The sequence below is a fragment of the Oncorhynchus keta genome, chromosome 28 (genome assembly GCF_023373465.1).
Source record: "Oncorhynchus keta strain PuntledgeMale-10-30-2019 chromosome 28, Oket_V2, whole genome shotgun sequence".
Taxonomy (NCBI): domain Eukaryota; kingdom Metazoa; phylum Chordata; class Actinopteri; order Salmoniformes; family Salmonidae; genus Oncorhynchus; species Oncorhynchus keta.
In genome coordinates, this window is record NC_068448.1 from 46,424,389 (window position 1) to 46,440,387 (window position 15,999).

The 15,999-nt window shown below is 40.9% G+C and overlaps 2 protein-coding genes across 2 annotated transcripts in view; one reads left to right on the plus strand and one right to left on the minus strand.

The window, feature by feature from the left end:
- Nucleotides 1–315: 315 nt before the first annotated feature.
- On the minus strand, nucleotides 316–5,946 carry LOC118361496 (myosin regulatory light polypeptide 9-like). Its single transcript, XM_035741476.2, has 4 exons — nucleotides 5,799–5,946; nucleotides 3,261–3,474; nucleotides 2,618–2,779; nucleotides 316–827 (listed from the first exon to the last, which is right to left on the minus strand). Exons 2-4 carry the CDS (start codon nucleotides 3,442–3,444, stop codon nucleotides 655–657), a joined length of 519 nt encoding a protein of 172 aa, XP_035597369.1. The 5' UTR covers nucleotides 3,445–3,474; nucleotides 5,799–5,946; the 3' UTR covers nucleotides 316–654.
- Nucleotides 5,947–10,854: 4,908 nt separating this feature from the next.
- Nucleotides 10,855–15,999, plus strand: part of LOC118361497 (M-protein, striated muscle-like) — a 42,393-nt gene continuing 37,248 nt past the window's right edge. The window contains exons 1-2 of the mRNA XM_035741477.2: nucleotides 10,855–11,110; nucleotides 11,875–12,096. Coding sequence (XP_035597370.2) covers nucleotides 11,939–12,096 — 158 coding nt within the window. The 5' untranslated portion in view covers nucleotides 10,855–11,110; nucleotides 11,875–11,938. The remainder of the gene's footprint in view (nucleotides 11,111–11,874; nucleotides 12,097–15,999) is intronic.

Sequence of the window (15,999 nt, forward strand, 5' to 3'; positions counted from 1 at the left end):
CACAGGCAGTTTAATTCAGATCTTTGGCCAATCCTTTTTCCTAGATATTCCTCTGAAATGTGTTGTTGCCATCTTTAAGATGACTGTATATAGAGATAACCAATTTTAGTATTATCTAGGAATGTCAAACTAACCCAGTCACTGTAACCCTCTTCGACACGTCCACACATGCTAGGTGGAAAGGGAAATGACTGAGAAAATTCCTTGTTGGGAAATAACATACCAGCACAGGAGGAAGGGAACCATCTGCTTAAACATAGCATATTATTTCAACAGTTAATTCATAATTTAACTAGGGTAAAGAACAGAGCAATATACAAGTTGATAGTAATTTATTTAAAGCTTATATTTATTATAAAATGTAAAAATTCAGCTAGACCAGACCATTTGAGTAGCATAGGAGCTTGCTTCCAGAGTTGCATTTTCCATTTCACGTCACAGACAAGTACATTGTTTTGCAAATTCACCATCACCCGCTACAATTCTCAATACAGATGTGCAAATCTGGCAGTATTGAAATGAGACCTCAGATACAGTCAAAGCCATAGTTTCACCTTGCTAAACATGGATTTATTAGAGCGGAGACATGCAGCTGGGGGTAATAGAGTAGAGGGGTCAGAGAGAAACCATAATACGACTGGCATGGCTGTGGCCTTAATCATCCTTGTCCTTGGCTCCGTGTTTTAGGATGCGTGTGAACTCCACATAGTTGAAGTTGCTCTTTTTGTCAATGGGTGCCTCCCTGAAGAGCTCGTCCACATCCTCGTCTGTGAAGCGGTCACCCATTGTGGTCAGCAGCTCTCTGAGGTATTCCTCTTGGATGACACCTGAGGACAGACAGGGTGATTCAGTGAGACAGGTATGCGAAAATGCCCATGTCATGGTTACTCCCATCGGGTGGTGATGCATGGGTTATTCATTTGTTGACTCAACCAACCCATCAGCATTTTTTATTTTTAAATGCCAAGCATCTGGCCAACCCAATATGAAACAATAACATTAACCAAGACATTTTATCAAAGTTGACAGAAGCATATTTCTGTATTTACAATCCACAGCCCGCTCAAGGGTGATATTTTTAAATTAAGTTGAGGTAGGGATACTAAAGGAATAAAACAAAGATGCCCAATGTGTATTTGTAAGCATGAATTTCCCATATGGACCACAGCCCTTACCTTTTAGCCGAGTACATTTCTATGACAAATCCTGTGGCAGGCTAACTCAGGGCTAACCCCCTTTATCCTGAATAAATTCTTAGCCATGAGTTGGGGACCAATGAAATCAGATACCCTCCCTCTCGCAAAGATAGTCATCATCCCCTTAATTTGAGAAAGACACCTGATAGAGTATTTACAATTGAAAGTAAAAATATGTTAAAATACCCATTACACATTGAATGGCAGCATCTCCATTCCAAACGGTTTTTCCACACTATTGTATTTAGAAATGTGCGAAAGGATAACTGACAGCCAACCAACCAGAGATAACCCATCAATGGCAGTTCCCATTCAAATCAAGACTGGCAGCCATGGCCAGTTTTATTAAAATTGCCAGGGTTGGAGGTTCCAAACCCTTCTATAGATATGTCTATGGCCACAACGTGTTCCACAGATAAGAGCGAAAGGAGTGGGGAAAAAGCACACCAAAGACAGCATTAAGTAAAAAAAAAAAAAAAAGCAATTCTACAAGCCCATTTAACACCACATTAAAATGACAGAGTGGCCCATGGATTGAATTTTCAACATTGTCTCAACGGAAAGTTGTTCGACTAGCCATGTGCAACATGTACCCGCAATTAATTACAAGCCTACTAGACATACAAGAATTCCAGGTCAGGCTTCAGCCATACTACAATGGATATTGCTCATCCATTGTAGTATGGCTGAAGCCTGACCTGGAATGTGCAGCCAACTGAAGCTGGCTAGCTTTATAAAAGCCTGAGTAGATCTAGCTTGCTTCATAGTATAAACCTCTGGTTTAATCATTTTGGGAATAAACCCCTGGGAGTCATGGTTTACCCACCGGACCCGATGTTACCAGGACAGACCAAAAATCCAGTCTATGCAGCTAAGACAGACTCATCAGGAATTGTATGTTCATAAAGAACCCCACAAACACATTCTCACCCTTACCGGTCAGGCAGATGGCTTCTAAGAATGACGTCTGATACCAACAGCCTCAGCGAGCTTCTATCCACAAGCCATTTGACTGAGCACTTGAACCGGACTTAGCACCTGCTCTGATTCTCTGCACCTTAGCACGCACTCATGCTACAAACACCACAACTGCTGCCACCAGACCAATTATACTGCTCAATTTACACACCTGCCCCCCACTACACGTGGAAATATTGGACTATAAATGGCACCTCACTGTGTAACTTATTTTATTCTACTGCCATTTACTTGTCATTGTTGCATTGTCGAGAAGGAACTTGCAACTTAGCATTTCGTTAGACCATGCATAGGACTAATAAAACTTAAGTTCTCTACACAACTACAGCATCCATTATCAGTCTCTACAACAGTATGAATCAATACCAGCCGACACTGACAATATTCCTTTCCACTTGGAATAATTCCTTGAAGAAACACCCAATGATTTGTTATAGGCTTACCTGTGCCTTCTTCGTCGAAGCAGGCAAAAGCGTTTCTGATGACGTCCTCAGGATCTGTGCCGTTGAGCTTCTCTCCGAACATGGTGAGGAACATGGTGAAGTTGATGGGCCCAGGCGCTTCAGTCATCATAGCCTCCAGGTAATCATCAGACGGGTTCTTCCCTAAAGAACAAACAGTGCCACATTAGAACAGATTGCATTCAACGCCGTTAGTTTTACAATAATATCAGCATAAATTGTTTCAATCATATTAAACAATGGTAACAGGGTAGTAGGGAATGTTGGAAAAATGCATGTTCTTTGTGAATGCGTGACTGTTTCAATGGAATGCCTCTCTTCTAAAACCAACTTACCAGGTGGGAGACAAACCCAACCTTAGCCTGGGGGTAAATATACTGCATCACCTTACATAACAAACCTACACCCTTTCAGCAAGACTGACTGGGTCCACAAACACTACAAAGTTTAACGCTAAGCATTGAACAAGAGAGATATGCAATCATTTAAAAGAGAGTACAACACAAGCACACTCTAGAGATATCACAAATCATCCAGTGCCTCAGTTTCACATTAATTCACTCAATGTTAAAGAGAAAACCATGGACAGATTTCAGCTCAGCTAAGGGGGGCTTCAGAGACTCACCTAGTGAGGCAAGCATGTCATGCAGGTCCTCCTTGTCAACAAACCCGTCGCGGTTCTGGTCAATCATGTTGAAGGCCTCTTTGAACTCCTGGATCTGAGACTGGTCGAACATGGCGAACACATTGCTGGTAGCGCGCTGGGGACGCTTCTTGGTGGTCTTTCCCTTGGCCCTTTTGCTCGACATTTTGGCTGTTTTGTGTGTTTACCTGCGAGGCTGAAAAGAGAATATTCCTGAATAATACCATAGCACCAGATTTGTAAAATCCTAAAAAGTTACTTGCCCTTTCAATCAGACTTAGAAATAGTGTTATGATGTCAATGAAGTTCAATTCTAGGGACATTAACATTTGAGGATACATAAGGGTCTACAAAAACAAACAGGGAACCTGGCTCGTGTAATTACCCAAAATAAGATTTGACTAGTCATGCCCAGCTTTGTGGCTATGGGCTAATCTAAGTCAGACTCTGGCAAATTATTCCCCGGAGATGTCCTCACTGTGCTATAAATGGAAATGTTCTACTGCTGTGAAGTTTGTTTCTAGCTGTTCCCTTTGCACAGGACAGGAAAAACTACAGATGTGAGAATTCCCTTTTCAGGCATGTTCAACACAGTCTTATTTGAAGAGTTAGAAGGTCCCTGCCTCGAATATGCCTCCCTTCCTAGCAAGTAAGAGGGAGGCAGTGGTCCATGCCATTGATTCATTATTATGGCAACACGGCTGGATAAAACCGATTCAGTGACCTAATTTGAGGTTGAACAATGATAGGGGGACTGAATTCAGGCTGAAGTTCTTTCCAAGACCACATATCCTTTTCTATTGAGGGTAGGTGAGAAATCTAGTGACAGTCTAGGCATCATTAACATTCTATATGATATTTTGAGAAATAACTTAGCCAAGTTAGGGCTATGTCATGAATGGGGCCAAAAACTGCTGCCAGCTGTTAATACTTGTGTAACCTAAAGTAATGTAGATGGTAGTATCGTAGAAATGAACATTAAGCACAAGTATCAATTTACACAAATTTGGAATGACTATGAGCAATAAGCTACAGATAGACAGCTGACGTTGGGACTTGTCCTGAACAACATTAGCATGAACAACAATACTGGAATCTGCAGTTAGCCTTCAAAATAAAAGACACCCATCGAAACTGATGCAAAAAGCACTGTGAACATGCCACAATAGGACTAGATAACGTTCAAACTTTGTTTAGCGTTATAGAAATAGTTAGAATTTGACAAATGAAATCATGATCTAGTCCCACTGCATTTGAATACAGAATTTCATTGGGGGGCATACTTATAAGCACTCTACAGACTAACCTATGAATTGTTATCCAATGAAATGGGGTATCAGCCTACCCAGTGACACAGAACACAACTTTGTAGAGTTTCCACAAATATTAGCATCTTAGATCTTATTGCCGGACTCTGAAACAGCCACTGGAAGTCATGCTAGCAGATACCTATGGACCTCTAACACTAGTTAGAGGTAGTTTCGTGAGCCAATGCCAACTTCCTTCATACTGGACCGACAAAAATGGAATCCACAAGTTAATCTGACTCATTGCCGAAATCATGAGGTACCACAGTCAGCCTGTGTATGGAACATTAATATTGCAATGTACACCCTAACCTATGTGCACCCATGAAATTGATTATCACCCTACACAGACACTCACAGAACTATGTAGGGTTTCCACAAGTATTTGCATCTTAACTCTTATTGTGGGACTGAAATCAGCTAAATTAAACTCAGTCAACCAATGTGCATTCCACAGTCAATGTCCAGCTAGCTATAAGAGCAAAGACGCTAACATGTGCGTAAACTCTACAGTTGTGTTTCTTGAGTGTCACCGAGTAGGCTGATAACCCATTTCATAGGTGCACAGTGCATAGAAGTATGACCTCAATGAAACTCTGAATTAAAAATACACCCACAGCGCGATTTCAGATTTCATTTTATGGGGTCAAACTAACGGTAGCTTGTTGAACTTATAACATGCCAACCTTGGGTAGGTAGTATGATCAAGTCCAATTGTGTCATGATTCCACAATTGTTATCAGTTTGCATCAGTTTCAATGGGGACCTTTTATTTTGAAGGCAAACACCGATTCCACTGTTCATGCGGGTCGCAACACACTGGTGACGTTAGCGACATTGTTGAGATAACATTACGAATCCCAGGACGTCCGCTACGCTAGTTACTTGGTTTTGGTATACATTTGCGTCGTTATAATAATACTTACCCAGCTACCGTACGGTCTGTTATATGTAATTTAAAACGATAAATGTGCTAGTTAGAACGAAATGTTAATTTCTCCCCATGCAGGAAATACTGTAATTTTGGCAGCTAACCAGCCGATTACCAGTTTGCTAACCCCGCTAGCTAAATCAGCCAGAAAACACATACATTGATAGTAACACACGTGTAGCTTCGACATTTTAAGCTATATAACTGACAGTTCAAAAGTAGCATGGAATTAACAAGTGAAATAATACTTCTTACGTTCAAATAAGCATATATAAGACTTACCTAATTCCGAAAAAATGGATAGTCAGTTAGCCCGTACTGCACTCTCTCAACCACCGCCCTAACTTCCTAATAATGGTTTCGCACAGGAAATGCAGGCCAAACCAACTTCGGGAAATGGGGAGGACTTTACAATGTCTAAATCATTTGTATATGTATTCAATTATATTTTGCACCGTATAATAAAATACATATTTAGATATGTCTTTAATGTTTTTTTTTTTTTTAGCTTTGACTATACATAGTTTATGTAAATGCTCGTAAATCATTTCATTTTTACTTTGGTAAACACCCACGAGGTAATGGTGTTTTCTCAAAAGACATTCTTGACAAATGCCCAAATACGGAGAAAATAAATGCATCTTCCTGTGCCTAATCATGAGTAAGATAACGTTGCTTTGGTGACACGATTTTAATTATATTAAAACTCGGATTTCACAAAACATATACAAAAATAGAATGATTATAGTTAAGCCATTTTCAACACTTCTACACTAGTTGAGCCCCACCCCCTTGTCATAGGCCAAAGGAACAGCAAACATAATTATTATTACTTATTTATTTGTACCTTTATTTCACCTGGCAAGTCAGTTAAGAACAAATTCTTATTTACAATGATGGCCTACCAAAAGGCAAAAGGCCTCCTGCAGGGACTGTGATTAATAAATATATATATATATAAACTCAGCAAAAAAAGAAACGTCCTCTCACTGTCAACTGTGTTTATTTTCAGCAAACTTAACATGTGTAAATATGTGTATGAACATAACAAGATTCAACAACTGAGACAAAAGAAGTTCCACAGACATGTGACTAACAGAAATGGAATAATGTGTCCCTGAACAAAGGGGGTGTCAAAAGTAACAGTCAGTATCTGGTGTGGCCACCAGCTGCATTATGTACTGCAGTGCATCTCCTCTTGGACTGCACCAGATTTGCCCGTTCTTGCTGTGAGCTTTTACGCCACTCTTCCACCAAGGCACCTGCAAGTTCCCGGACATTTCTGGGGGGAATGGCCCTAGACACCACCCTCCGATCCAACAGGTCCCAGACGTGCTCAATGGGATTTAGATCCGTGCTCTTCGCTGGCAATGGCAGAACACTGACATTCCTGTCTTGCAGGAAATCACGCACAGAACAAGCAGTATGGCTTGTGGCATTGTCATGCTGGAGACAATGACACCAGTCAGGATGAGCCTGCAGGAAGGGTACCACATGAGGAAGGAGGATGTCTTCCCTGTAATGCACAGCGTTGAGATTGCCTGCAATGACAACAAGCTCAGTCCGATGACGCTGTGACACACCACCCCACCATAATGGACCCTCCACTACAAATCAATCCCGCTCCAGAGTACAGGCCTCGGTGTAACGCTGTCTTAGGCGTCTCACAGTACGGACATTGCAATTTATTTCCTTGGCCGCATCTACAGTCCTCATGCCTCCTTGCAGCATGCCTAAGGCACGTTCACGCAGATGAGCAGGGACCCTCGGCATCTTTCTTTTGGTGCTTTTCAGAGTCAATAACAGGCCTCTTTAGCGTCCTAAGTTTTCATAACTGTGACCTTAATTGCCTACTGTCTGTAAGCTTTTAGTGTCTTAACGACCGTTCCACAGGTGCATGTTCATTCATTGTTTATGGTTCATTGAACAAGCATGGGAAACAGTGTTTAAACCCTTTACAGTGAAGATCTGTGAAGTTATTTGGAGTTTTACAAATTATCTTTGAAAGACAGGGTCCTGAAAATGGGACATTATTTTGTTGTTGCTGAGTTTATATAAATATAGGACAAAACACACATCACGATGAGACAACACAACACTACATAAAGAGAGACCTAAGATAACAACATAGCAAGGCAGTACACATGACAACAACATGGTAGCAACACAACATGGTAGCAGCACAAAACATGGTACAAAATTATTGGGCACAGACAACAGCACAAAGGGCAAGAAGATAGAGACAACAATACATCACGCAAAGCAGCTACACCTGTCAGTAAGAGTGTCCATGATTGAGTCTTTGAATGAAGAGATTGAGATAAAACAGTCCAGTTTGAGTGTTTGTTGCAGCTCGTTCCAGTCGCTAGCTGTAGTGAACTGAAAAGAGGAGCGACCCAGGGATGTGTATGCTTTGGGGACCTTTAACAGAATGTGACTGGCAGAACGGGTGTTGTATGTGTGTATGAGGGCTGCAGTAGATATCTCAGATAGCAGGGAGTGAGGCCTAAGAGGGTTTTATAAATAAGCATCAACTAGTGGTTCTTGCGACGGGTATACAGAGATGACCAGAATTATCCATAATAGTGCTATTTAACTACTTATAAGTTTGGTTGTTCATGGTATGAGCTACTGGTAGTTTACTACTAGGATCCAATAACCATCTTTCAAATGAAAAAGCAATGCATTCTGCCTGTTCCCAAGAGAGCTGGAATGGTTCTTAGTCTGTTGAACAGTATAACACTTTCTTCATCAGCAAGTTCAGCAGATGGGAACCACTACAATGACAGGAATGAGCAATGGCGAACTCATCTTGAGACCATAATGTGTTCATGTTTACTGAAAGGAGACAGAGGGTCACTGCACCAAACTGGGATGGTGAGGAGAGCTTAACATGGTTTCACATTCGCAAAAGAAAACAAGCTCTAGGCTATGTCTAAACAAGTAACAACAATACATTTTTTCAAGTATTTCTGGGATCCATGAAGACAAACAATAACATTAACATGTATAAAATAATAGTAAATCTCTAGACAATTAAACCAATACGAATACACTTGATTCAGTTCATTAATAAGTCATTGATTAGTGGATTTTGTGTGTTGTTCCTGTCTGACCAAAATCAAAGAATCTTGCCTGGAAACATGACGTCATATTGCACTGCCCATATTCAACCACTTGAGGGGACTAGTCTCATAGGGGGGACTAAAACAAAGTTTCCATTCATCATTACAATCAATCGACTTCCGGTAGGAGTTTCACATGAAATCATTCTGACTTTCCATGTTCTAACACACCCACTCCTACCCACTGGTCAATAGTAGTGCACTATATAGGACATAGGGTGCCATTTGGGCTCCCGAGTGGTGCAGCAGTCTAAAGCACTGCATCTCAGTGCAAGAGGTGTCACTATAGTACCTGGTTTAAATCCACGCTGTATCACATCTGGCTGTGATTGGGAGTCCCATAGGGCGGTGCACAATTGGCCCAGTGTCATCAGAGTTTGGCTGGAGTAGGCCTTCATTGTAAATATGAATTTGTTCTTAACTGACTTGCCTCGTTAAATCAAGTTGGGACACAGAACATAGTAGTATCATCCCAATGATTTACTGCAGGTTGTGATAGGATGAAGTCATTAGCCCACAATTGTATCACATTCCTGGTTGGGAAGGCACTTGAGCTTTAAATGGAAGAGTGAAGAATTTTTTGAGGAAAATATCCTCCATATGAGTTATGATTGCCGTGCTGTCAGGTAATTGGGGTTATCTTTAGATTAGAGTAAATTATTGTAGTTTTAGTTGAAACCCTATTGAAAAGCAACACAATTTCCTTTGATGTTCAGTCACACAAAGACAGCTGGTCTTTTGTTATGTTGTATGTACCATAGAGATATGTGATTCAATATGACGTTCTATGGTAAATGTACCTCCATAGGTGTCTGATTGGTCAATGCTCTCTCTATCAGTAGGAACTACTGAAGATACCAAAAAATGCATTCATGATCTGTATTCTGGAAATAGCATTACGAAGACATGTGTATAGTGATGCAAGGAATAAGGCAAAGGCTAAAAGTGGATGACCGGTCTTGGAAAGTTGTTCAAGCAAAGAAAGAATCACAGACTAGTGGTTTTATAGTGTTTTGTGTAATCTGTAAGATCATTCATCGCCTCATAACAAAGCAGGAGCCATAACAAAGCAGGAGCCTTAGATATATTCTGAAAAATAAATTATCAACATTTGATCAAATCTGGCAGCCTTTCCTCTCCTACTTGGACGAGTCGGCGCTGTGAATTTGTACTTATTAACGCACTCTCAATTGTAATATTTGAATCTACCTTTGAGCAGTTGGGGGGGGGGGGATAGGGGGAATAAGTGTGGGGGTGACATCTACCCTCTTTCTTTCTACATGTCCTTCTGTATGTCGTGTTTTGTATTATTTGTAGAACTCTGGGTCTTGTTGTTCCTGTCTGCTCTTTTATGTTTAGATAAGAATTGTATACCTGTCTTGTTTTCCTATACACCATTCTTGTGTGTGTTCAAAAAAATATTTGAAATGAAAATAAAGTTAGATCAAAGCAGGAGCCTTAGTATTCAATCACTACTCAGAGGATGTCACATTTGTCAGTTTCACATGCAGGGTCAAAAGGCAAGGAGTAGGGCTCCACCCACATGATAAAACATGGGGATGTGCTCTCTCTCTTTCATGCAAGCACATAAAATGCTAACTGGCATTTGTTATATGTGACACAGGCAACAATAGCATGGCTATAGTTAGTCACAGACACATCTGAAGCTCTCTTAGATATTGTGAGCAGGCAAGATAACCGCTAGTGAAGTGTAGGATATCGAACATTGGCACAATATGAGATGGAAATTACACCATTTATTCCTTTTTAAGATAAAGTCCAAGTTATGGGGTCAGCCCAATGAGATTGATCAGAGTAGTATATAGGGCTGCCAGGCAACCAGATGTTGTGGTGTGAGGCCTAAAGTTACCTTTCTATATGTGAATATGATGCAATGACAAAAACCCTGATAGTCATTAATACATCTAAGGTCTTCTGTAAGAGGAAATACCCATGTTTAAATACAAATGTATAAAGTATTCCATTATTGGGACACTGATGATGAGTTAGGCTATACTTTTTCCAATAAGTGGTGTCAAAAATACAGTAACACTGACTGATGATGAAAGGCTACACATTGTTTGTACAGTAGGCCTTGTCTAAAATATAGGCCGACAGGTAGGTAGAGTCATTTTTTGGCGTTGCAAATAGTCGCACTCGTCAATGACCAACATATTCAAACGTCGCTGGAACTAAATTGGGTCTGCCGCTCTCTTCCTGGATTTGCGATAGCTTCAATCCGCTCTGCACTCGTCTATATTTATCGGGTCTCCACGCCATAAAAGGACGTAACTGCGGTTTGGCTATTCCATAGAGTGCCAATATTATTTTTGTTGTGTAGACGGCTGCCCTGTCCTCTGCTACCGCACCTACCTGCGGCGTTGCCTGGATATCAAGCTTCGTTGACTTACACCTGGAGTTCGATCACTTTTTCCTTTGCTTGCAGCAGTTGGTGGTTTTTGGGCCTAGGTAAGTTATCTCGATACGAGTATCTGATACGATTTCTGCATCATCAGCTAAATAGAAGTAACCAGAGGTCATTTTTTCATAATTCGTTGTTGAGTATTTTATGTTTAGTGTGTATTTTGATGGTGTGATTGTTTGCAATGTGAATCCTGTGCTATGCCAGCCTCAGTCGCACACTGCAATTAGGAATTTCAGATTCACAGGCTTTTCTCATATTAAAATCATGCCCTATTGGATTGAACAACTACTGAACCAGTGCACCTATTGCCCTCCACTCATGTCAGTTAACATCCTATGCTTATTGCCGTTTAGAACAGCCATAAAGTATTTTCAAAGCAATGGAATCTGGAAATGTATTGATTTCCATTCATAGGAAATAGGCCTAGGCTACACCAGCCAAGTTATTTGGAAAAACCCACAAAATATTTTAATTCTACATCTACCAAATCAATTTGGCTAATTTTACTATCAGAAAAAGTTGTGCATTTTATTCCTTATCCACTGATGTTGATAGTAGGCTACACTTGAGTTTTGTACAGAGCATGAAGATATTGATCTAGCACAATCAATATAATCCCCCCCCAATCCAATAGAGACAATGAAGGTCATGACCTTTCCTCTGTGATTATTTCAAGTAACATAATACAATAACAACAAGTATCATCAAGACAAATTGTAAATGAAACCGAAACATTAAAACAACTAATAGCTTACAAAATTACATTTCGAAGCAATGCTTTAACTGTATTGAACAAAACCATTCTCAGACACTAGCTAGGCAGACTACAAGAGACTGAGAATTCAGTGCTCGTGCCAGGAACACCGTGCAGGATGTCTGGATCCATACCTTTCTACCAGAAACAGCACCGCCACTATGACCGTTGCTACCGCAGCAAGGAGGTGGAGTCGGCTGTTAGCCAGTACCAGTCGAGCAGCAGCAGCTATGCCACCCGCAGCAGAGCCAGTGCCAGTCTCAGTGCCAGCAGGGGGTAAGGAGGAACAGGATGTCCTGCAGCACAGTAGCTCTGGCCCATATCCATGCACCCCCTCCATGCTGGTGTCAGAAGATGGCCCTGCTGCCCTTGTAACCCCATCACCCCCACCCATCTTACTTCCTATCTCATACTTTTGGCAACTTTTCCCATGCCATCCATGGCCTCCAAATCAGTCGGTCATGCATAGTAACCCTCATTTCTCTGCGTTAAATAATTACTCTTCTACTTCCTGCTTCTACACCTGCGGTATTAATGTTTGACCACTCCCAGTAACATTCTTCAACCTTCTGTTTTCTCTAAAACCATTCCAAAAATATAATGTCTGTGAATCCTGCATGAAGTTCCAAGTAGCCTGTTTCATGGATACTGTGTATATCGGTGTCTGTTGCACACTGTTCTGTCTGCTTTTGAACTAATGCACTTTTTTTTCTTTTAAGACAACCTTCTCCTAGTTCCCACTATAGTTCAGTTAAACAGAAATAGAACATCTCAGATTCACATCGGCTCTATCGTCATAAATGTTTGGTGCGGGCCGGGTATAATCAAGCTTTAAAGGAATGCACTGTGTTGCATAATGAAGTGTTATTGACCTTTGCCATGACCTATAGACTGAAAAAACATCCTGACCCATGCATAACATGTCTTCAGGAATGTGAGCTGTGGTGTAGATTCTCTGCCCTAGTTGTCTAAACCCCAGTTTTAATGGTTTACTTCCTTGAGGACTTGTTTCCCTATTAAGATATTTTATTTCACCATTATTTAACCAGGTATGCCAGTTGAGAACAAGTTCTCATTTACAACTGCGACCTGGCCAAGATAAAGCAAAGCAGTACGACAAAAGCAACAACACAGAGTTACACATCAACAAATGTACAGTCGATAACACAATAGAAAAATATATATACAGTGTGTGCAAATGTAGGAGAGTAGGGAGGTAAGGCAATAAATAGTCCACAGAGGTGAAATAATTACAATTTAGCATTAACACTGGAGTGATAGATGTGCAGATGATGATGTGCAAGTCGAGATACTGGGGTGCAAAATAGCAAGCGGGTAAGCAATAATATGGGGATGAGGTAGATGGGTGTGATATTTACAGATTGGCTGTGTACAGGTACACAGATCGGTAAGCTGCTCTGACAGCTGATGGCTGAAGTTAGAGAGGGAGATAGATATAAGGCTTCAGTGATTTGATAAAAAAAACTACATTGCAATTCATTCCTGTCATTGGCAGCAGAGAACTGAAAGGAAAGGCAGCCAAAGGAAGTGTTGGCTTTGGGGATGACCAGTGAAATATACCTGCTGGAGCGTGTGCTACTGGTTGGTGTTGCTATGGTGACCCGTGAGCTGAGATAAGGCGGGGCTTTACCTAGCAAAGACTTATAGATGACCTGGAGCCAGTGGGTTTGGAGATGAATATGTAGTGAGGGCCAGCCAACGAGAGCATACAGGTCGCAGTGGTGGGTAGTATATGGGGCTTTGGTGACAAAAAACAGATGGCACTGTGATAGACTACATCCAGTTTGCTGAGTAGAGTGTTGGAGGCTATTTTGTAAATGACATCGCCGATGTCAAGGATTGGTAGGATAGTCAGTTTTACGAGGGTGTGTTTGGCAGCATGAGTGAATGAGGCTTTGCGGCAAAATAGGAAGCCAATTCTAGATTTAATTTTGGATTGGAGATGTTTAATGTGAGTCTGGAAGGAGAGTTTACAGTCTAGCTAGACACCTAGGTATTTGTAGTTGTCCACAAATTCTAAGTCAGAACCGTCCAGAATAGAGGTCGACCGATTATGATTTTTCAACGCCGATACAGATTAAATGGACAATTTTTATTTATTTGTAATAATGACAATTACAACAATACTGAATGAACACTTATTTTAACTTGATATAATACATCAATAAAAATCAATTTATCCTCAAATAAATAATGAAACATGTTCAATTTGGTTTAAATAATACTAAAAACAAAGTGTTGGAGAAGAGAGTAAAAGTGCAATATGTGCCATGTAAAAAGCTAAAGTTTCAGTTCCTTGCTCAGAACATGAGAACATATGAAAGCTGGTGGTTCCTTTTAACATGAGACTTCAATATTCCAAGGTAAGAGGTTTTAGGTTGTAGTTATTAGTAGTTAATAGTATTTATAGGACTATTTCTCTCTATACCATTTGTATTTCATATACCTTTGACTATTGGATGTTCTTATAGGCACTATAGTATTGCCAGTGTAACTGTATAGCTTCCGTACCTCTCCTCGCCCCAGGAACACATCGACAACAGCCACACTCGAAGCAGCGTTACCCATCGCTCCACAAAAGCCGCGGCCCTTGCAGAGCAAGGGGAATAACTACTCCAAGTCTCAGAACGAGTGACGTTTGAAACGCTATTAGCGCACACCCAGCTAACTAGCTAGCCATTTCACATCGGTTACACCAGCCATTAGGCTGATAGGCTTGAAGTCATAAACAGCGCTGTGCTTGCGAAGAGCTGCTGGCAAAACGCATGAAAGTGCTGTTTGAATGAATGCTTACAAGCCTGCTGGTGCCTACCATCGCTCAGTCAGACTGCTCTATCAAATCCTAGACTTAATTATAACATAATAACACACAGAAATACAAGCCGTAGGTCATTAATATGGTCGGAACCGGAAGCTATCATTTAGAAAACAAAACGTTTATTATTTCTGTGAAATACGGAACCGTTCTGTATTTTATCTAACGGGTGGCATCCCTAAGTCTAAATATTCTTGTTACATTGCACAACCTTCAATGTTATGTCATAATTATGTAAAATTCGGGCAAATTAGTTTACAATGAGCCAGGCTGCCCAAACTGTTGCAAATACCCTGACCGCGTGCAATGAACACAAGAGAAATGACACAATTTCGCTCTGTTAATATTGCCTGCTAACCTGGATTTCTTTTAGCTAAATATGCAGGTTTAAAAATATATACTTCTGTGTATTGATTTTAAGAATGGCATTGATGTTTATGGTTAGGTACACATTGGAGCAAGGACAGTCCTTTTTCGCGCTTTTGTTAAATCATCCCCCCAGCGTTGCATCGATTATAGCAAAGCAGGACACGCTATATAAAGTATTATCATCAACCATGTGTAGTTATAACTAGTGATTATGATTGATTGATTGTTTTTTATAAGCGAAGTTTAATGCTATCTAGCAACTTAACATGGCTTCTACTGCATTCGCGTAACAGGCAGGCTCCTCGTGGAGTGCAATGAGAGGCAGGTGGTTAGAGCGTTGGACAAGTTAACAAAGTTTTCAAGATTGGATCCTCCGAGCTGACAAGGTGTAAATCTGTCATTCTGCCCCTGAATAAGGCCGTTAACCCATCGTTCCTAGGCCGTCATTGAAAATAAGAATGGTGTAAAAAAAAAAATATATATATATTTTAATCTGCAAAATATGCGCCCAAAAATACAGTTTTTCCGATTGTTATGAAAACTTTAAATCGGCCCTAATTAATCGGCCATTCCGATTAATCGGCCGACCTCTAGTCCAGAGTAGGGATGCTAGTCAGGCGGGATGGTGCGGGCAGCAATCGGTTGAAGAACATGCACTTAGTATTACTAGCATTTAAAAGCAGTTGGAGACCACAGAAGGAATGTTGTATGGCGTTGAAGCTCGTTTGGATGTTTGTTAGCACAGTTTCCAAAGAAGGGCCAGATGTATACAACATGGTGTCGTCTGCATAGAGGTGGATCAGAGAATCACCGGCAGCAAGGGCGACATCATTGATGTATACAGAGAAGAGAGTCAGCCCGAGAATTGTACACTGTGGCACCCCCCATAGACTGCCAGAGGTCTGGACAACAGGCCCTCCGATTTGACACACTGAACTCTATCTGAGAAGTAGTTGGTGAACCAGGCGAGGCAG

Coding starts and splice junctions, on each gene's coding strand:
- LOC118361496 (XM_035741476.2), bottom strand. CDS start 3,444: ATGTCGAGCAAAAGGGCCAAGGGAAAGACCACCAAGAAGCGTCCCCAG. Junction 2,780..3,260: donor TGACATGCTTGCCTCACTAG/GTGAGTCTCTGA, acceptor TTTGTTCTTTAG/GGAAGAACCCGTCTGATGAT. Junction 828..2,617: donor CTTCGACGAAGAAGGCACAG/GTAAGCCTATAA, acceptor GTCTGTCCTCAG/GTGTCATCCAAGAGGAATAC.